General features: G+C 55.6%; 1 protein-coding gene across 25 annotated transcripts in view; it reads left to right on the top strand.

Moving 5' to 3' along the window:
* Positions 1-21,996, top strand: part of APBB2 (amyloid beta precursor protein binding family B member 2) — a 397,255-nt gene that overhangs the window by 368,118 nt on the left and 7,141 nt on the right. For 20 of the 25 annotated variants that reach the window (XM_070068136.1, XM_051830951.2, XM_051830928.2 and 17 more), the window contains 4 exons: positions 15,167-15,281; positions 18,660-18,747; positions 19,356-19,439; positions 20,013-20,128. In XM_070068136.1, coding sequence (XP_069924237.1) covers positions 15,167-15,281; positions 18,660-18,747; positions 19,356-19,439; positions 20,013-20,128 — 403 coding nt within the window. Of the gene's footprint in view, positions 1-5,152; positions 6,191-15,166; positions 15,282-18,659; positions 18,748-19,355; positions 19,440-20,012; positions 20,129-21,996 lie in introns of those variants that run through there. The other 5 variants (XM_051830952.2, XM_051830938.2, XM_070068144.1 and 2 more) reach the window with 2 other exon arrangements.

Genomic DNA, 21,996 nt, shown 5'->3' with positions numbered 1-21,996 from the left:
GTGTTTAATTATCCCAGGGGTTTGCATTCTCCTTAGAGAAGCACACATACAGTGCACAAAGTGGTAAAGTCTATTTAAAAGGCAGGGAAGCGCGCGCGGCGCGCGCGCACACACACACACACACACACACACACGTGGGTGTAGTTGAGGAGTGCAGTGAGCCAGAGGGAGAAAAGGGTGGGGGAGGGGAAACAGAGGGCACCTTCAGCGCCTCCCCGATCCTGGTCTCCCACCAAAGCAGAACCCCTCTCAATTGCTGTCCTCTTAGGAGGGGAAAAGGGAGTGGCTGTTCAGATGGCGCCTGCCCCCCAGGTCCTAGGTAAAGTCGGTGGGTGTTATGTACATGGGGCGGGGCTTATGACTGGCAGATACCTCTAGCTCCAGTATCCTAACCCAACCAGCTGTTTATCCCATATACTTGTTTCTAGATGGAAGGCAACAGAATGCAAATGAAGGCCAAAAGGATTGACCCTTGTGGGTTACGTACCTTGGTACTGCTTCTGCCTCTACAAAGATATGGGGAGTCACATGTAGAAATTGATTTAACGCTGTGTCTTACCCACAGAGGCCCTCGGTGAGGCTGAGGGTGTGGAGTTGAAGCTGGTTAACCCCCAGGCCCAGGGGTGCCGTGATTGTTGTAGGAGTGTTTGCATGGGAGCCACTTTGCCCCATTCGGTCCTCCGGTCGTCCGTAGCGCCGGGACCTCTCTCGGACAGGAGCCTTGAGCGTGGCACGTGTCCCGAGACTCCTCGTTGGTTTTGCCATCTTACTTTCAGGGAGGAAGCCAGATGCCTGTGAGTAGATCATTTTAATAACTTGATTCTGTGTGCATCCCCTAAATTTTATGCCTGGAAGCTCTTCGTGGCATTGGTCTTGCTCCCTGGGGCACTGAGTAACAGTCGTGTGTGCGTCCTCCCTCCTCTCATATTCAGAGCAGTGAGGTCTTTGTGTTTTGCTCTGTTGTTTAATCTGTAAGACAGCACAGATGAAAACTAAAGCTTCAATTCTTGTCCTCTTCAAAATGGACTTCAGAAAAAGAATCCTCATCTCCTGGTCGCTTTTAAACCCCCTCTGTTTCCCTGTTCCTAAGCGGACTGGTAGCTGCAGGAGAAAGTCCTTTGTTTGGAAGGCTGTGCCTGGAATTTCAATCGCCTTCCACCACTTCGTCAGCCTCACACTTAGTTAATGGTCAGAACCCCAGAGGCTGGAGGCAGCCTGCCACGGGAAGTGTGGACGCGTGCGCAGGTCCGAGTGTCCCTGCCGCCCTTTGGTCCTGGCAAGGGGGGAACCTTTCTCTGCGCTGAGTTCTCCGACCCTGGCCGGAAGCCAGATGGTGGCTTTGTGTGACTGCGGGATTCATTTCAGCGCAGAGGCCCTCCACCTGCAGGGCGCACATTCTACAGGGCTCTGGGAAAGCGGGTCAGGGATTACCCAGCTCTGTGGCCTGCAGAGCCGGGCGTGACATCGTGAGTCTGTGCTTGTCTTTCTGGGAGTGTTTTCATTGGGTTCCAGAAGGTGCTGTGAGCCTTCGAGTTGGCGGGCTGCCCTGTCCCTTTCACCTGTAGTGGTCACACCTCCTCGCCCGCAGCTCCAGCCATTCCTGTAAGAGTTTCACGGGGGTCAGTTTATGTCTCCTTCTCACGGTTCTCTCAGGATGTGGGCACTGCTATTATTCCCACTTTACAGATGAAGCCACTGAGGAAGAAAGAGGCGGAGGTCTCTGACTGAGGACAAATAGTGAACAAATGTTAGATACAAAGAGTGAAGCTGGGGGAGAAATGGGTATAAGAACTGCTGCTGTAGAGGAGGCAGCGTTGTGGTGTAGCAGGTTAAGTCACCGCCTGTGACGCCAGCATCCCACATGGGCACCAGTTCGTGTCCCAGCTGCTCCACTTCCAATCCAGCTCCTGAGTGCTTGGGCCCCTGCCGCCCCCATGGGACACCCAAAGCGGATGGAAGATATCTCTCTCTCTTTCTCTCTCTCTGTCCCTCCCTCTCTGTAACTCTTTCAAATAAACATTAAATAAATAAGCCATTAACAAAAAAGAGCTGGTGCAAGAGTCTCCATGACCGAGTTTCTAGATTTTACTTTGTTGTCATGTGGATAATGGAGCTCTGTTCTCAGAAGGCTCCGAGGATCTGAGTGATGAGAGTCAAGGAACCAAAGAGCACGCAGCGAGGGTGTTCAGGCAGGTGAGCAGGTACCGGAGTCCCACATTGGAGTACCTGGGTTTGATTCCAGGCTCCCGCTTCCTGCTGGGAGAGATTTGTATTGAGCGAGTGTCCAGCTCCCGGCCCCAGCCACTGCAGCCTTTGCAGGAGTGAACCATGATGGGCCCTCTCTGCATATCTGTGTCTCTCTATGTCCACATCCTTCCCTGCTCCTGGCAAAAACACAAAACAGGGAGTTCTGCAGAAGCGGAGTGAGAGCGACACTGGCAGATCCTTGGCTTGTGTGCTCAGTTTGTGAAAAGCGAGCACAGTTGTGTGTTGCGTAAAAAGTAGGTGACCAAGCCAGGGAACGGGAGGTGGCTCCTCCTCCCGAAAGCTGGGATGGGCAGTATCACTCGGGTGTGCTTTTTTGTTGTTTAAGAGACTTCCTATGGCTTGGGTGCCAGTGAGTTACACAAGCCAAGTCTGTTGTATCAGGTGTCTGTTAAGGAAAACATTGCCGACTGCTCCCTTGTCACCTTCCCAGGAAGCAGCTGCCATGAGCACGCAGCTCGTGTGGAATTCATCCTGGGCTTTCATGCTTCCCACGGACATCTCGTACAGTGAGAAGGAAGTCGGCTATGCCTCTCTCCAAGTTTGAGATCCTCTGGCGTCTCTAAGCATGGCTGCTTTTCACTTGATGCTTAAAGCCAGCAGCACCCATTGACCTCTTATTCTAAGACTTCACTGCGTTAGAAGTTGATGTATCATTTTCCCAAGTTCTGTCTTCAGGGGAGAACACAGGGACTACCTGGCGGTGTTATTTCCATAAGTGAATTGTTACTAAAGGATCTGATTTAAAATACCATGACTTGGGGCTGGCATTGTGGCACAGCGGGTTCAGCTGCTGCTTGCTACGCCCGTATACCACATGGGAGTGCCAGTTTGAGTTCCAGATGCTCCACTTCCGGTCCAGCTTCCTGCTCATGCATCCCAGGAGGTAGCAGGTGATGGCAGAAGTGCTTGAGCACTGTCGCCCACATTGAGACCCAGATGGGAATTCTTGACTCCTGGTTTTGGCCTGGCCTAGCCTTGGCTGTTACAGGATCTGGGAAGTGAATCAGCAGATAAAAGATCTCATCTTGGGGCCCGGCGCCGTGGCTCACTTGGTTAATCCTCCACCTGCAGCGCCGGCATCCCATATGGGCACCGGGTTCTGATCCCAGTTGCTCCTCTTCCAGCCCAGCTCTCTGCTGTGGGCCAGGAAGGCAGTGGAGGATAGCCCAAGTGCTTGGGCCCTGCACCCGCATGGGAGACCAGGAAGAAGCACCTGGCTCCTGGCTTCAGATTGGCGTAGTTCCGGCCGTAGCGGCCATTTTGGGGAGTGAACCAAGGGAAGGAAGACCTTTCTCTCTGTCCTCTCTCTCACTGTCTATAACTCTACCTGTCAAATAATAATAATGAAAAAAAAAAAAAGGAAGATCTCATCTCGGTTTCTGTCCATCTCTCTCTCTCTTTCAAGAGTCAAAGCACCAGCATGTCCTTTCTTGTTTAAAAGTGGAGTGCTAGAGGTTCCTGGGGCATCTCCCACGAGTTGAGAAGCTCAGGGCTCCGGGAGGTGCCACGGCCTGCGCAGCCGTTTGCTCCTGGGGAACTGGAATCCAGGCCTTTGGCTCCTGGCTCCTCCACTGATCATCTAACTTGGCCACCGAAGAGGGACCTGCACTGCAGATGACATCTGGGAATCTGAGGGCAGGCCACGGCCCCTTCCCCAGGGGACTGTGCTTTCAGGGGAGACAGTCCACGGCCTGTCACAGCCTGGCTGAGACGTGGACCCACGAGATGGCTTTGTGGTGAGAGCCCTGCTGATGCAGGTGACTGCGCCTTTGTTATGTTCCTGGCACTTTATATCTCCAGTCGCATTCTCATGATGCACCTTACGAGGACCCGAGGTCCCGGGGTGTAACTGCATGTAACACGGTGTGCGTGGTACTCAGAGGGAGGCCAGAGAGCAAGCTGTGTCGAGTGAACAAAGAGGAGGTGGGTGAGTGGCATAGCCGAAGGCACCCAGCTCTGTCCGCCTCCCCCACCTAAGGAGCCTCTCTCGGAAGCTTTCAGCTGCTTCTCCCTGCACTCAGCTGCTTCTCCACTCCACCAAGGGGCTGGAGTCGGGGTCGGGCGTCTGACCCTGCAGCTAAGATGCCCACACCAAGTATCAGAGTGCCTGGGTTCTGACATTCACCTCTGGCTCCTGACTCCAGCTTTCCACTAATGCACACGCCGGGAGGCAGCAGGTGGTGGCTGGTGCAACTCTGCCCCCCACATGGGAGACCTGGACTGAGTTCCCGGCTTTGGCCCTGCCCAGCCCATCTTTGCATATATTTAGGAGGCAAATGAGCAGATGGGAGCTCTCTTTCTCTGCCTAAATAAATTTTTGAAAGTTCACCAAAGAGAAGGAGGTTCCCCTGTTGCTCTAAAGCCTGGTTCTTTACCAAACCCTTAGCCCCTACCTTAAACACCTGTGCATAGGGACCGTAGGGGTTTGTCATTCGGGAGAGAAACCATTAGAGGACTCCACAGGACCGTCTGGAAGTCTGGGGTGCCCCTCCATGCATGCGGGAAGACTTAAATTAGTCCTACTGCCCGCACTCCAACCCTGTGTTCACCATGCACCAGCTGTGTGACACTCGCCAAGTCCTTCAGCCTCTCTTGAACCTGTTTCCGCTCACTTGTCAGTGGGAACAGTACTGTTGACTTTGTGCTACGAGGGGCCATGGAGAGATGTGCTGTGATTAAGGGTGTAGGTTAGTGTGCTACTGTGGTCATAAATACACATTAATGCTGCTGCCTGTGCCTCAGGGCCTGCCTAGCACCGTGGCTTCGAGCGTTCTTACTGATGCTCCAACAGATGCATTCAATAAAATCCCCCCTAATCCCCCGTAGATGACACTCGGCAGTCAGACTGTTTTTCTCTGCATGCATTAAAGTGCATGCTCAGACACTGTGGATCTGCAGTCCATTGTGCGGCTGCTTACTGTTCTGAGGACGGCTGTACCGCTCAGCTGTGTTTTCAGCTGTCGTCCCTGCAGGGCTCCGCTGGCCGCTTCATGACCCTGGCCGTGGCGCTCCGCTGGCCGCTCCATGACCCTGGCCGTGGTGCTCCTGAGATAGTGGGGTTCTGTGGCTGTTGCTTCCTCCCCTGGTGCTGCCTCCCTCCTCATCTGTCCAGCTGCTCTACGTGCAGTGCGTGTGTGTAACCCACTCAGGGGCGTTGCCCCTGGGCCCTTCCCATTCGGGTGTGATGAGACCAGAAGGAAACAGTGGTAACTGTGGGGTCCCGGGAGGGGTAAGTGACTTTATTAGGGTCCCCCAGTGGCTCAGGGCATCTCTGGGGATGAGACTCAAAGGCGGGCGGCCCCAACCCTCAGATGGTTCTCTCTGCACCTGTGCGCTTCCCACTCCTCTCTCCCCTGGCACGTCTCTGTTCCCCTTGCCCTTGGAACCCTCATCTGCTGTCTCTCCCATCTCTGCCCTTGACCCTGTGCTCTGTGTCCCTTGCTGTTGTGCCTAAGGATGCATTTCAGTGAGAGGCCCAGGATGTCAGGAGTGCTGGCAAAACAGGTAAGGCTGTGTGCGTGTCGCCGTCTCTGAATGTCTTTTCCTGGGAGCAGGTGGAGCTGGAACAGGGAGCTGAGTCGTCTGCCAGTGTTTGCTGCAAACAGCTTCCTGTATTTGACTGTGATATTTTAAGTTTGGTTCCCTTCCCCCCTCTTCCTCCGCCCCCACCGGCACTAGGTCGCCTCTGCAAATTCAGCTGGCATCTCCTGGCTTCATCGTACCGTGGCTCGAAATACACACTTCTGGGGGATAGAGTTCGGCTAAAATAAGGCCTGGGAGCCCAGCGCGCACTGCGGAGTTGGGGTTGAGGTGGGAGGCCAGCGCTAACGGGACTGTTTTCTCTCCTGGGTGCCGCGCGTGAATGAATGCTAACGTGTTCTTTCTGCTCTGTTCCCTCATGCCTTCCTGGACTCAGAGAGAGGTAACCGACCCATTTCTCCGCTTCTGCCCTTCCGTGGTGTCTGTGTGTCTGGCAGTGACCCCCTGCTGTCTTCATGCCTCCTCGCCATCGCCATCGTCCCGGCAGAACTTCGGCTTGTTTAACCCTTTGTTGGGAGCCACATCCGGGGCCCTCGGCTGCCGGTCTGACCCTGGCTGGGGAAGGTGGTGGGCTGGGCGTGGGGAGTGGCGGGACCCAGGGGCAGCTGTGACAGAAGTGAGGCTCTGCGCCACGTCGCATCAGAAGGCTTCTCGTGCGTCCTGGAGAACAGATAGCAGTCATTTGGCGTGATGTGTTCTCCAGAGTTTTATTGGTGACATCGGGACTAGGCTGCCAGCCAGAAGCGCTGACTCAGTTTCAGTGTCAGTGATTAACCAAACTCTCTGCAATTCTTCTGCTTCCTGCCTACCACGAGGAGGATGGAGGGGACTTTGAGGAGGGCAGAGCTGGGATGTGGGACCTGGGTGCTGCCCATGGCTCTGAGTGTCCCCGGGGGCCTGACTGGGAGCTTGAAGTGGGAGAAGTGGCTTCTCCTGCTGGGAGAAGGAAATGGCAGCGTGGCTGCCGCAGGGCACAGTGGGGGGACACAGAGGTGATCGCCTCTGCACGCTGCTGGGAAGCCGAGGTCCGTCCTCGGGCCATGTCGGCCGCCGGCTTCCTGTGTCTGAGCCGTGTTTGTCTCTGGCCAGCAGCTGCTCTTCTACCTTACCGTGCACTGCGGCAGAGCCTGGCTGAGTAGCATTGCCAGCCTCCTGGGCTTCTGGAGAGTGTGATTAACTGAGTTTTGCCCTCCTGACTCTCCTGGGGCAGTGCTGGAAAGTTCTGGAGGACCAGGACTGAGCAGGGGGATGGGACCATCCTCGTGCTGAGCATCCTTCCAGGGGCTGCTGGCCCCGACCTTCGCTGTTTATCCGGGTCTCCTCCCGGGAAACGAGTGTCAACAGCAAGACAGTGGTCTGCGGGAGGCTGCACACCCTGGCGTGCCCGTGCCACCTTGATTATTGACTGCAGTTGTAGATGTGCACATCTGCTGTTGACACGAGCTGTGGGGCTCCAGAAAGCACCCGGGAGAGAGCTCCCCGAGAACGTGTGTCTCCCCCGGTGACGCGTGGCTGGGGCGCCCCATTCAGAGTCGAGGAGCTGAACATCTTCTCGAAGCTTGCGGAGGAGGAGAGAGCAAGCTGAGTGTACCAAGCTAGCGCCTGAGCGAGGTGGAAGTAGCAGTGCCCACTTCCGGTGCGTGTGATGTTGGGTTAAAAAAAAAAAAGTTGTGCACTGGACACTCTGGCTGGCCACCTGGGAAGATGGGATTTCTCGTGCCCTTTCTCCCTCTCTTGCCTTTTCCTCCCACTGCGGAAACAAGACTTCCAAGGCCGGATCAGGAACTGAGAGCAGTGTTGAAAACAGAGTAGACCCTGTCAGTCTGTATTTTGGTGCAGCCCAGGACCCCCCATCCCGCTGTTCTCCCCTGGACCCACCTCCTCCCTTCCTTTCAGATCCTGTGCCAGGCCCTGCGCAGCTGAAAGGATGAGGAGAGGGAGAGATCTTTCTCAGAAAGGGCTAGAGACGGCATGTTCAGATGGCGACTCTTGGCTGCTGTGTCACCCATGTTTGCAGGTGCGACCTGCCCTCTAACACACAGATGAGCTCATCTGACACACAGATGAGCCAGGGCCAGGGGACATCTTAGCAAGGTTAAAAAAAACTCATGTGAGTGCAAGTGTTTCTTAGAAACTCCCTTGTGGATAAGGAGACAGAATTTCAAAGCAGGCATTTTCTTCGATGACTTTTTGCTCATTTATAATAAAAAATCAACACGAACCAAATGCCAGTCCCGTGCCGGCCTTCTCAAACTCCCCGCAGGAAACACGCCATGTGTTTGATCCGTGCAAACGTGGATCACACGGAGGGTGTGGCCCGTCGTGAGGACCTAGTGGAGAGCGCCAGTGCGGCGATCCGGTGCAAGCCGTGGGGAGAGTCACTGGCAGGCTGGTCAACTCGTGCAGGCCTCTGCAGGAAGCAGAGCCAGAGCCAGTGAGCTGTGGTTCCAGGGAGGCCAGTTCCGGGTTCTCACTTAGAATTCAGAATAGACGTTGGTTCCCTGAACCCCCTTGCCAGCAGAGCAGGCAGATTCGTGATGAAAGGCGATCTCGGGTCACAGCGATGCTCCAGGCACCACACAGCTGGCTCCTGTGTAGCGTCCCTGCAGCTGTAATGTCACCCCACCACAGGGTCAAGGGCTCGCTTCTCTCACCACCCCCTTTGCTCCCTTAAATGGCCCTTGAGCCCCGCACTGCCCTTCCTACCCTGCTCCAGTGTCCCTGTCCCTGTGCAGCACTGGACAGATGGCTCTGCAGGTGGGACTTCAAAGAAGCAGCCTAGGTAGCAGCTGAGAGCTCTATAGATGCCCCTTAAATTCCTTTTTTTTTTTTTTTTTCCTAAAAGAGAGTGAGAGAGCGCTCCCATCTTCTGGTTCACTCCCCCAGATGCCTACAACAGCTGCGGCTGGGCCAGGGCTAGGCCAAATCCTGGAGCCAGGAACTCAGTCCAGGCCTCCCGCATGGGTGGCAGGAACCCAATTACTTGAGCCATCACTGCTGCCTCCAAGGGTCTTCAATGGCAGGAAGCTGGAGTCAGGAGCCAGAGGTGGGAATCAAACCCAGGCCCTCTGATGTGGGACATGGGTGCGTTAACTGGCATCTTAGCCACTAAGCCAACGGCCACCCTGAAATCCCATTTGAGAGAGCTGCAGGGGAGAGACTTAAGGAAGGATGAGCAGTTCTTGGCCATTGGAGGGTGAACCAACGGCAAAGGAAGACCTTTCTCTCTGTCTCTCTCTCTCACTGTCCACTCTGCCTGTCAAAAAATAAAAAAAAATAAAATAAAATAAAATAAAGGATGAGCAGTTCTGTCGCAGCCACTCTTTAATAGACTCCATTTGAGTAAAGGCTGGTTCATTCATTCTGTAGAGATGGAGTGAGCCCCTGCTGGGTCATCCAAATGCCGCACAAGTGAGGGTAATAAAAGCTCCTCTCTCCCTGCCCTTAAGAAGTGGGAGGCTGCCAAAGACGCTGGCACTTTTCTCCGGGGAGTAATTACTGGACAGAGCAGTAAAAGGACAGAAGCGCAGAGTTGGAAGCACAAGGCTCTGTATCCAAATAGCCAAAAGTAGTCCTGGAATAGCTCCTGTTACAGCTCAAGTGTGAGCCGCAGGAGCCACGGACCTCCCACAGGGTGGTGCAAAAAGAAAGCAGGCCTTGGCCTTCTGTGTATAAAGATGATTAACAATGAATCTTAATGAAGAATAGGATGGGAGAGGGAGTAGGAGGTGGGACAGGAGTTGGGGGTGGGAATGCGGGTGTAGGGGGAAGAATCGCTATATTCCTAAAGCTGTACCCAAGAAATTTATATTTATTAAATAAAAGCTTTCTAAAAAAAGAGCAAGCATGGCCATTCCAATGACGGCAAGAGATAAACGGAAGGAGGGAGACTCCCCGAGCGGGCAGCAGGCGCCACAGCAGGGTCTCTTAGCAGGTGGCACCTGGGCCAGCACTGTTGGTGACATGAGAACAGATTCTTAATGTGGTGGCAGGAGCGGGAGCCGAGTTCTGCAGGCAGTGCTGAGGTGGCCAGGGCCAGCTGTGTGTGGCTGAGGCCCTGTGGGATATGTGGCTCTGCGGGCTGCCCGGTTGGTCACCTGGGGTCCACACGGAAGCCTGTCTCTCTGAGACGGGATGCTGGGTGCCAGGCAAGCCAGGGGTGCCCTGAGTGACTGGGGAGAGAGCTGGGGGTGGCAGGAGGCCACTGGGGTTCCCCATGTGAAGGCTCCTGAAGTGTCCCCAGGTGGGCCGGCCAGCCCTGTACCCTGCACGTCAGCAGATCCGGCTGCAGTCCCCGTGGCACCTGGTGCTCTCTTTCCTCCTGTGTTCACGTGCCTGGCCCTGGGCTCGTGGTGTCCTGGGAATGTCATTCCTGAATGGGTGTGTTTATCTTAGAGCAGCCTCTTGTTCCCTCAGAGGACAGGGAAGTGTCTAGAAAATACTAAGGGGCTCCTGTGAGTGAGCCTGATGGCTCTAGCCTCATAGCAGTGCCCAGGGGCAGGTGGGGGCAGCTGCGTGGGGACAGTTTCAGCTTCCTGAAGCTGGGGGCGGGACGAGCTAGTTCACTTACTGTACTTTTGTGTGTGTTTGAAAAGTTCCAGAATGAGAACTTTAAAAAACAAAAGAGAGTGAAAGGAGGGGTACATTCTGACTTCTGTGCTGCTCAGACTCCTGCAGCTGAGGTCCCAAACCCCCTACTTCAGGGAAAGGGTCCAGGAGGCCAAGGTCATGGCAAAGCTCCCTGTGCCGAGACCAGCTGGTCTACCTCCTGCTCCGCCTGTATGGGCCCTGCAGCCCTCTGCACACCCTCCTCTCTGAATGGCCTTTGATGTCTCTACCGCCAGCATCTCGTGGGCCTTCCCCGCCCCCTCCCCCGTTGCTCTTGTCACTGGGCCTTTCCCTTTCTGTGTCCTCCACCCTCAGGGGCCAGTCCTTGGTTTTCATTCTCTGCTCTCTCATCTGCTGCCCCAACTGCCACTGCCTCCCAGGTCTGTGTCTCCAGCCCAGACACAGCCTGAGTGTAGGGACCAGTTTCCACCTGCTTGGTGGGCCTTGCACCTAGTGCCCCCAAGCCATCCAGGCTGGAGCTTCTCCTCTCTCTCTCTCTCTCTCTCTCTCTCTCTCTCTCACCCAGTAATGGGGACACTCAGTTGTCCTAGCAGGGACCCCGGAGTGTGTGTGTCATTCTCGTCTCCACACCTGTGGGTCCCGCCAGTGCCACCTCCCACCTATCCCCTCTGCACCCTGCTCGTCCTCCCTCACATGGACCACACAGCAGCCCCCAGGGCTCCCCTTCCCTTGGCCCACTTGGTTCCACATCAGAAGGGTCACACGCATGCTCTAAGGGTTGGATGGTTCAGAGTGGGCATTCTGCCAGCCATGTGAGTCCCTGCAGCCACGCCGTGTCCCTCACCACAGGGCCATGGGGGTGACACACCCCGGACCCACGTCCCTTCTATCTTTGGTCCTGCTCGCTTCATGTCCCTTGAACCACCCCCTGCCTTCTTACCCTGCACCAGTGCTGCTGTCCCTGTGCAGCAGTGGCCAGTGGGCTCTCTAGCTGGAACCTGACCTGTTTGTGTCCACATCTCTGCTGCCTGGGGCCTAAACAGGGGCTCGCAAGGTATTCATGGGGGTGAATCGAATATTGCACAACATGTGCCTTCCATAGAGTATCATAATTTAGTTACCAAACAGCAGCTGAGTTGGTTTCCTCCGTAAGAAATTACCATACACCTAGCGGCCTACAGCAACACAGATGCATTCTCTGACTGTCCTGGGAGCTAGAGGCTACACCTCACGCGCTGGCAGAGCTGTGCCCTCCTGGAGGCTCCTGGGGAGAGTTGAGGCCACTGTGTCGTGTGGCTTGTGGCCTCCGCGTCCTGTCCTTTGACTCAGTAGAAGAGGCCCTCATCCTTCCCTTTGCGGTTTCCTTGGGCTCTCCCAGACAGGACAGCATCCCACCTGGAGGTCCTTGTCATAGACCCCTTGTGGGGGAGGGGGCGCGGCACATCCTAGTGTCTCCCAGAGCCGTGCTGAACAGCCAGGCTTTCAGAACCACCGGTGGGGTGCCATTGGGCTTGCATTTGAGTGATGCATTTGAGTGATTCGACCAGCCCTGTGTCAGCCGTGCACGGGGGCGCCCTAGCTGCCGGAAGTGCCCACGCGCATGTTCAGGGCTACCAGGGAGCTTAGGTGGTTGTGTTCCGGGGGAAGAAAATGGGAGGCGTGCAAGTCTCTTGAGCTCCACAGTGAGGAGAAAAAGAAACTCATTTTCTCCCAGGAAGCAGATAAGACCTCTGTAGGGGTACATACTGGGCTTTGTCCGCTGTCAGGGACTGGCAGATTTTGGCCTCCTGAATCTGTTAGCATGGTACCTGGAAAGAAGCTGGAAAAAATAAGGATTTAAAAAAAAAAAAAACTAATTCTGAGACTCCCTGCCGACACTGCCTCCGTTCGGGTGGAAGCGGGTGCCCGGTGGTTGCCCTCAGAAGTCAGTCCCCGGAGCTGAGCCGAAGGAAGACGGAGATTCACGCTCATGATTGCTGTAACTGAGCCTCAGGTCACCTAGGAGAGGAGAGCGGGCGCAGGGCTGCGGGGTGGTGGTATTGAGCTGCGGCTCGCTGACCAGGGCCTGTTCCTGCTCCGCTGGGCAGCCCCGGCACTGGGAGCTGGCGTCAGAGCGTGCCAGAGCCTGAGGGGCACCGTGGGCACCGTGTTTCTCAGCCCCCCTCACTTAACGATGATGTTAAACTCCATGGCCAAGGTCGCCCTTATCCTGAGATGCCAGGACCTAGAAGCGTTTCAAATTATGGGTTTGTTTCTTCCGATTTTGGAATATTTGCATCTATATAATGAGATACCTTGAGGGTAGGACCCAAGTCTACCCGTGAAATTGATTTATAATCAGGGATGCCTTCTCCACGTAACCTGAAGTTCATTTTATATGGTAGATTTGACTGTTTCGACCATGGAAAAAGGGTTTTGTGCAGTGTAATTCCACTCGTGACACCACAAAAGTTTCAGATTTCGGAGCTTTTTCAGTTTCAGATTTGCAGAGGGGGCTGCCCACTGTGTGAAGCCAAGAGGAAACGGGAGTGGGAGGCGGATCTGGGCTCCCCCACTACAACCCTCTGGCTGCACGTTACTCTGTCCCTTTAAGGAAGCAGGCACAGGGGGAGGGGGGGACCTGAACGGCAGCTACCAAAGATCGCAGGTAGTGGCCAATTCTCCTGGTACAGTTAAATCTGGTGATGGTTAGACACAAACCAGCTGCTGGGGCCAGAGGGCGAGGCAGGCTCCTTCTCGGAGCTGGGCTGCAGCAGTAGGTAAATGTGCTGCAGACACGGTGGGGCAGACGGGCCGGGGGCATCTCCTGGGGGGGAGGGCAGTGCTGCAGAGCAGGTGGACAAATCCTGGAGCTCTGGATCCGCAGTCCAAGGCATCTGGACTTCCCATGGGTGACCTCCGGCGTGGTGCAGAGGCGGGACCTCAGAAGAATGGTGGCTGGATGTGCAGGGTTAAAGGAAGGGTTGCATGTGGGGACATTGTTGTGGGTGTGGCTTCGTGATCTGGCTGGGGAAGAAGAGAAGCCAGAGGGAGGTGGAGCAGAACCAGGGTTTCCCTGCCGTGGCGTGTGCACGGGCGGTACCTTCCTTTCACATCATCTTTGAACACTGTGTCACCTTGATGGTGGTTGAGACGAGGATGGGAAGGCCTGGGGACCTGCGAGACTGCTCACCCTCAACATCCAGGCCCGTGCCTCATGCAGCCCCAGCCCCCTGCCCGCCGTCTGAGAGGCCACGCACAGCTGACTGAGGGCCAACTTCCGTGGCTGGAGGCCCTGGGCGAGGTGGTGGGCATGAGTAAGGCACAGGCCACATGCATGGGGCTTCAGGGAGCTGTAAAGAAGACAGGCCACACATTGTGTGCAGGGAGCACTGTGTGTCCACGGTACCTGGGGGTGGTACTGGGCAGTGCCAGGGAGGGGTGCTCACCTGCTCTGGCTGAGCCCTAAGCAGCGATGAGGGAGGGACTCAGGGGTGGGAGAAGCTGCTTACGATGCTGAGTGGTAGGAGGGTTGGAAGAGGAGGGGTGGAATCTGGAGATTTCCAAGAGGTAAAGTAGGCCAGACGTGGGGCTGGATGTGGAAAGTGAGGTGTGGTGGCCTTGCCATTGGTGAGGCGGAGGCCAGAGAAGGCTGGGAAGGGCAGAGGTAGAGGTCAGGCCTGGATTGTCTGGGGTTCAAGTGCCTGTTGGACTGGCCAAGTAGAGACACCCGACTTAGAGCTGACGGGGCATGGCAATGCCTAGAGGCAAGGCTCCTCTCCTCTGGCCGGTCCGCCTGGTGTCCCAGGTCTCCAGGCCCAGAGCCCCAGGGTTTCTCTAGCCACATCCTCACCATGGACTGTTGCCTCCAGTGGCAGTCACTGAGCCTTCCCAGGGAGGTCCTGGCTCTCAGGAAAAGTATGCATCAGCAGCAGCAGCAGCAGCATCTGTGGAAAGACCAGCCGTTCTCACAGGGACAGGGATGCCTTCAAATAAGCTCCTCTGTGGTTTGATCCTGGCTCCGCCTCAGCCACACATAAATCACTGATGCGTCGCTGCCTGGCTGAAGCTGGGCGTTTATCTTTTGTGAACACTCTCCTCGTGGAACCACTGGCCTCCAATAACTAGTGGGAAATTGCATAGCATCCCGTGGTCCTTTTGAAGCCCAGCGACATTGCAGCCCATGGCCTCCGTATCAGGGAGACAAATGCTAGCATCCAGCACGGGCTGGGTCTCTGTGGTGCCTGAGCTGAGGACAGAGGAGGTGACTGGGCGCTGAGAGCTGGAGTAGGGGCCTGTGGAACAGAAGCAAGACGGCATTGATGGGATTCCATCTGGCACTGTGCCCTTGTGTCCCGGCATGCCCTGTGGTCGCTGTCTGCTGCTCTGTACACCAGCTTACACATCGGGGCCTTTTGTTTTGCTTCTGCACCGCTGAGTGAGTCATTGTGTCACTCATGCAACTCATGCTCTCTGTGTTCTGATGTGTGGTCCTGATGTATGTTACAGCACCGCAGAGAAGGGTCCTTTCAAAATCCAGTTCTCATGGAGAGTTGTTAGGGACCCCAAGAGTCCCACTTAGGGGGTTTGGAGACCACTGCATAACTGTCCCTCAGAATTGAGTCCCTAATGTCCATACAAACTGTGCCTCCGCCTTCAGTAGCTGTTGGGATTTGATTTGTTTTTAATCAGTGCATCCACACTATTACCACCCACGTGCCATCAGCTAGCTCAGTTATCATGCTTAACCAGAGTGTGCGTTGCTAGAGGTTCCCTTTTTCTCATGGGCTGATACATTTTCTTTGCACAGGGATTTTGCTTATGTAGCAAGAGACAAAGATACAAGAATTTTGAAATGTCATGTATTTCGATGTGACACACCAGCAAAAGCCATCGCCACAAGTCTCCACGAAATCTGTTCCAAGGTAAGGTGGGTCCGCACTAAGCCGTCTGCCTCTCTTCTCTCCTTTTTCTGGGCAGGTAAAAGGCTGTAGAAGGGCGGGGGAGTGGGCACATTGGCTTGCACCTGGGGCGCAGGTTGTCAGGGCAGCGCCATTGAAGTCCGGTTTTCCTTCAGTATCATGATGCTCAGGTCCGGGACGTGGTGCCCTGCAGTGTTTGCATGTAACTTCCCTTGTCCTTTAAATCATCCCTGGGTTACTTTTAATATCTAATACGACGGAAACGCTGTGCAAATACTTGTTACACAGTGTTTTTTAGGGAATAACGAGAAAAACACTTGTGCATTCGGTACAAAAGCAGCCGTGCCGAGTCTCACTACCTAGTACCCGTTGGCAGTTACGGTTTCTGTCCGTGGTCAATTGAATCCATGATGTGGAACCCTCAGATGCGGACGGCGGGCTGCATGCTTCCCGGGGGCCTGGGGCTGCGCTCAGAAGCGCTCCAGCTGGAAAATGAGCAGAACCTTAGCTCCTCCCACAGCCTGGGGGTGTGTGTGGGGGGGGGGGACAATGGCAGGTATGGTGGAGGAGGGCACACTGCTGACAACCAGAAGGGGCGTCGGCAGATTTCCCAGGATCCGGGCCATCTGATCTGAGAGTGAATGCAACTGCAGAAAGGACTGGGAGAAAGGAAGAGTGGCGAGAAGCCGGGGGCAGGGGGTGTCTGGGGCACAGACAGCGAGGGCTTACGAGGAGCACATGAGGACGCGGAGGACATGCTGTCCAGCTGGGAGCCAGGGCTGCAGTCACTGGTCAGGCCGGGCGGGCTGTGCTTCCTTAAGTAGAGTCGCAGAACCCCAGAGTGAGCACAGCCTGGCGTCCCCGGTCCATCCAGACCCCGCTCTGCAGCACAGCATTGGCCGCGCAGACGCCCCCGCCCCCGCCCCTGCCCCTGCCCCTGACCCGCTCTGCTGGGCTCCTTCCACGGTGCCTCTCTTACTGTTCCTGAGCAGCTCTGGCTCTCACGGAGTCCTTGCTTCCTGCCCAGAACCTCCAGGTACTTTGAGATCTGCCAGCTGTGGCAGCGGGAGGGCTCTTCCCATTGTCTCTGCAGGCCAGCCCTTTGCACACCCGCAGCCTCGCTGTGTGCCTGGCACGTTTTAGAGGTACGGGGCACGGATCTGTGGTTGAAACTTCCTGCCCTGGCCCCCAGCCTGTCTCTGCAGCCGCTGTGGACCGTGTGGCTATGCCAGTCCTAATATCCTCCTCTGGGCACGCTGATTCCCCCACAAGTAGCCACAGTGGCCCAAAGGGAGCCAGCCTGGAGCAGACCCTGGGCTGCTGCATCCCTTGGCCTCCTAGGACACCGTGTTAGAGTACCTGATGTTCTCAGCGACTGTATCACCCTTGCACTTGGCCAACCGCCTGAGACACAGCCACCAGCTTCCTTCCATTCCTCAGAGCCCTTTCACTGGCTCTGGACACAGGGTTTCGCCACCGCCTCAGTTGAATGCCCGCTTCCTGGTTCAGGCTGCTGTCATGGCTCCACTTCACTCCCACAGTTCCTTCTGAGCCCCAGCCCGGACTGTGGCCCAGCTGCACGCCCAAGCCTGAGGGAGGGGCCCCAGAACATGACCTGAATGACAGAAACGTTCTAGAGAACGTGGCTCACCCCCCAGCTTTTGTCTTTCTCATCCACTCATGGGACTGATACAGCTGAATGCCATGTGTGTGCCAGGCAGTGTTCTGGGCACCAGAGAGACAGCAGTGAAGAAGAGACACAAGGCTGCCCTTTTGTCTCTTGTCTGCTTGTGCAAAGCCCGCAGAAGTGGCCTGGCACGAGCAAGTGTTCAGTTAGTGTTCACTGCCGTTACGATCAGCAGGCTTTCTGCTCGCTGCCCAGGCACAGGATGCGGAGGTGGGCGAGTGCGGCCCTGGGGTGGAAGAGGCTGTCATTCGCCCTGGAATAAACCTCAGGCTGGGGGTGATGGGGTGAGCTACCGCTGGGATCATCGAATGCTAGGCTGCTTTGAGTCCCTAAATCCACAGCAGGGAACAGGCTTCAGAAGTGAGGAGAGTGAGGACTCTCTTTTTTTTTTTTTTTTTTTTTTAATGTATTTATTTTATTTGAAAGACAGAGTGACACAGAGAGAGATCTTCCATCTGCTGGTTCACTCCTCAGATGGCTACAACAGCCAGGAACTTCATCTGGGTCTCCCATGTGGGTGCAGGGGTCCAAAGACTTGGCCCATCTTCCACTGCTTTTCCCAGGCACCTTGGGGGTGGGGGAGCTGGATCAAAAGTAGAACAGCCGGAACTCAAACCGGCGGCCAAAAGAGATGCTGGCGCTGCAGACAGTGGTTAACCTGCTGTGCCACAGCTCCGGCCCCAAGTGGGGACTCTTGATGAAAGCAGACATCGGCATCCCTGAGAGAAGAGAGACAATTGGCAAACATTTGAAAATAATGGTAGTGAGGCTCACCTTTCCCTCTCCCTTCCTCTCCTTCCTCCTTTCCTCCCTCCCTTCTTTTTTATTTTTTTTTCCCAAAGAATTAGTTATTTGAAAAGCAGAGTTACAGAGAGAGAGAGAGAGAGAGATCTTCCATCCACGGCTTCACTCTTCAAATAACTGCAATGGCTGGAGCTGGGCCAGGCTGAAGCCAGGAGCCAGGAGCTTCTTCCAGGTCTCCCATGTGGGTTCAGGGGCCTACTGCTTTTCCAGGCACATTAGCAGAAGCCGGATCAGATGCGGAGCAGCCAGGACTCAAGCCCAGCGCTCACATGGAATCCAGTGACACCGGTGGCAGCTTAACCTGCTGTGTCACAGTGCCAGTCCCTCACCTTTCTGAGTGTCCTTGCTGTCTGGGCCTGTCCCATGCTCGCTCAGTTCTTGAAACACGAATACTCCAACATAGAAATCCTTACCATCGCCCTGTGCACTTGAGGAAGTGAGATGCAGGCGGTCAGCTGACCTGCCCAAGGTCACACGGTGAGGAAGTGGCAGAGGTGTGATCTGAACTCATTTCCTCTACGTGATAGTCAGTCACCCGGAAGCTCTGGGGAAGCCCAGCACCTGGAGTCCCATGGGCCCCAGCAGCCAGCAGGCCTACGAGGGACAGGGAAGGGGGCGGGGCTTGGGGCGTCTTCAGCCGAGAGTGGAAGAAGTCAGTTCCAAACCACTAGGAGACAGTTACTGTAGGAGCGGTCACTCACCTCCTGTCCCCAGGGAGCATGAGCAGAAACCTCAGGGTGGGCAACCCAGAGGTGCAGACGCATAGACTTAAGCGAATCTGTCTCAGAAGTGGAATCCACTCAGACGCTTCACTGGCAGGAACTGCTAAAGATCTGGGGCTCTCTAACCACGAGCCATGGCTGTGTCCGTCCCACCCCTCCCTGCTTTAGATTATGGCTGAGCGGAAGAACGCCAAGGCCCTGGCCTGTAGCGCCTTGCAGGAGAGGACCCACGCGAATCTCGACGTTCCTTTGCAAGGTAGGTGGGCGGCCTCTCTGGTCTTCACGACGGTGCTTTCCACCCCCTGGGTGAGAACCAGGGGTCTCGGGTGGCTGTCACTCAACAAGCACGGGCCGAGCGTGCGCCGTGGCTCCCACAGAGGCACAGAGGGCCAGGGTGGTCCTGCTGTCCCTGCACAAGGAGAAGGGGTGTTGGTGGTGGTCCCGTACTGCACGTGCAGCCTGGGTAAGGAGCCGCTAGTTTAAAGATACATGGATTGACGGCGGGGGGACGCTTTGGTTATTTTTCCTATGCTGCTGGGCCCTTGTGGTTCATTTCTTGAGCAATCGAGCACAAGTCACACACACATCAAAAGTGCTTACTGAGCACGCATCAAAGAGACAGCAGCTGCCTCACAGATTCCAGCTCCAGCTTTCAGATGCTTTTGTGCCTGGAGATGAAAGCCAAGTTGTATTCTGACCAGCAGAGTCCCAGTATCTGCAGTTGGAAATGCCGTCCTTCCAGAACAATCGCCACAGTCACATTCGGAAACCCAGGGCCATCCGGTACTTGGTGTCCGGTGTGCTGGCTGTTGTGACGTGAGTGCTGGCACCACTGAGAAAGACGTTCTGCTTTGTTCCCTACAGTAGACTTTCCAACACCAAAGACAGAGCTGGTCCAGAAGTTCCACGTTCAGTACCTGGGAATGCTCCCTGTCGACAAGCCAGTCGGTATGTACAACATGTGTGGCTTCTCAGCCATGCCGGTGTTGGGGAGCCCCTGGGAGATGGTCACCCCCCAGGAGAGTGAGACCTACCGCTTCACACGCTGCCTTGTCTCAAATCAAGCCCCCTGACACCCTCACCAGCCAGAACCCAGACACAGAAGCAGGCCTGATCAAATAAGCAGGATGGGCCAAGCTGAGCTGCTTTGACAGGTGTGCCCAGCACTCAGAAGTGGTCACCAGACAGACACATGTGTTTCTTGTTTCCCCCACAGTCCAGGGATGGGCAGCCCGGGGCTGGGAAAGGGCTCAGCTGCTCTCCAGTGGGGCAGGGCACCTGCCTGAGCTCCTGTTACCTGGTGGAAGGGGCAGTAGGAAGTTGTGAGGGAACCCTTGTGCCCTCCAGAAGTGGCAGACACTGCATTCAGCTCACGTCCCAGTGGCTTGGCCATGCCACGCTGAAGGGAGTCTGGGAGGCGTGGCCTTCCACTGGGCCAGATAAGACTGTGGGCGGGGTGACCCTGCACTTGAGAGAGATGCATTGCTCTAGGGCTCTCGTGATGATCCTTCCCGTCCACAGGCATGGATACCCTGAACAGTGCCATAGAAAGTCTCATGACCTCGTCCGACAAGGAGGCATGGCCGTCGGTGAACATGAACGTAGCTGATGCTACTGTGACGGTCATCAGTGAGAAGGTGAGCAGGAATCACAGATGGCCTTGGACTGGATGCAAGGGAGCTTTCAAGGCTTGCCCTCCTGGGAGTCATGTTTACTTGGGACTAAAATGGCCTTCAGGGCAGGTGCTTGGCATAGCGGTTAAGACACCAGTCAGTGCACCTGTGTCCCATGTCACAGTGCCCGGGTGCAGTCCTGACCCCGCTTCCCTTCCAGCTTCCTTAATGCAGACACTGGGAGGTAGCAGTGATGGCTCAAATACTTGGGTTCCTGCCACCCCTGTAGGAGACCTGCATGGAGTCCTGTCGTAGGCTCCTGGCTTTGGCCCGGCCCAGCTCTGGCTCTTGTGGGTTTTGGGGGAGTGAAATATCAGATGGAAGATCTCTCTCTCTCTCTCTCTCTCTCGGTCTCTCTCTCTCTGTCTCTGTGTGTGTTAATGCATGTCTATCTCTCAGGTCAATTAACTGATTAAAATGAAGTGATTAAATGGTCTTATTTTTAGCCCTTTCTCTCGGTCTAAAGCTGAGCCCCTGTGCTTCCCTGGGGCTTAGAGACTTGGCTTCTGGTGCTTCTGATTCTGACGTCTCCACGGGCCCCCGAGGTCAGAGCCATGTGCCCAGGGTGACTGAGTGGTGCTGACTGGAGCTCCCCCGGGAGCTGGGGTTCCAGTCCTCGCTAGTGCTTCAGCACTGACTTAGCTGTGCCGCCTGGGGTCAGGGCTCAAAGTCGCATCCCCTAGGGAAGGTCCTTGGTGCTGTCGGCAGGGGTCAGTGTCCTGCGGAGAGGCCAGTGTCAGCCTCAGCCCAGCTTAGCCCAGTGCTGTGGCTGAGGAAGCGGAAGCCCAGAGACGTGAAGCAACTTGGCCCGTGCCACACAGTTGTCCAGCCCAATTGTGGAAAGGCCTGCCCTGTCGTCCCTGCACGGGTCACCTTCACGCCCGGGTCACCCTCTGCAGAGCACAGGCGCCCACTGGCTGCCATGCCGGTTCCTTCAGCCCCTTCCTACCCGGGCCTGCCATGCTCCTCCCCTTGCCACCCTACCGTACCCCCATCTCAGCTCCTTAGGAAAACGCCCTCATATCTTAGAGCAGTATAGTTTGTTAACCGCTCCAATAGAATCCAAGTGAAAGCTCAATAGGTCAAGATGATAATGGCCCGAAAGTCAACATTCTGGATGTGTCGACTGATTCAAACCTTGCATCTCGGGGTGACTGCTGTGGCACTAAGACATTCACATCCCCGTATCAGAGAGCCTGGGCCTGCGTCCCACATCCACTTCTGACCCGGGCTTGGTGGCTCAAGTGATTGGGTTCCTGTTACTCACATGAGAGACCTGGATTGAGCTCCCAGCTCCCAGCTCCCAGCTCCCAGCTCTGGCCCCTGGCCTGAAGCCATTGTGGGTATCTGGGGAGTTATACAGTGAATTGGAGCTGTCTGTCTCTCCCTCTGCTTCTCTTCCTCTGAAATAAATTAATTGCATGTGGTCAGTGCAGAAGAGGTAATGTTTATGACCATAAGGTTGAATTCTCCAAGCAGTTCACACGACTTCATGTGGATACTGATTTGCAAGAAAGGGAAAACATGATTGGGCAACTTTTCGTTTGACCTGGTTTTCGGTAGGATGTGATTGAATGGGACTTTGTTTAGCTTGGGTTGGGAGACTAGAGGAAGAGAAACACAGTGAATATTTTACTTGGGGCAGGGGGATGGGGGACTCACACAGGGCTTGAGCCGCTCGCTGTGCACCTGCCCGGGGCTGTGTGTAAGAGGTGTGTTTGCCACACGGAAACTCGGCAGCCCCGTGGCACACCATGACTGCAGCGTGTTCAGAGCGAGAGACGGAAAGCCAGGATGACGCTCACGGCTGGGCAGCCTGACCACGCAGCCGG

This window comes from Oryctolagus cuniculus, chromosome 2, assembly GCF_964237555.1.
Source record: "Oryctolagus cuniculus chromosome 2, mOryCun1.1, whole genome shotgun sequence".
Taxonomy (NCBI): Eukaryota; Metazoa; Chordata; class Mammalia; order Lagomorpha; family Leporidae; genus Oryctolagus; species Oryctolagus cuniculus.
This window is presented reverse-complemented; position numbering and strand designations above follow the sequence as displayed.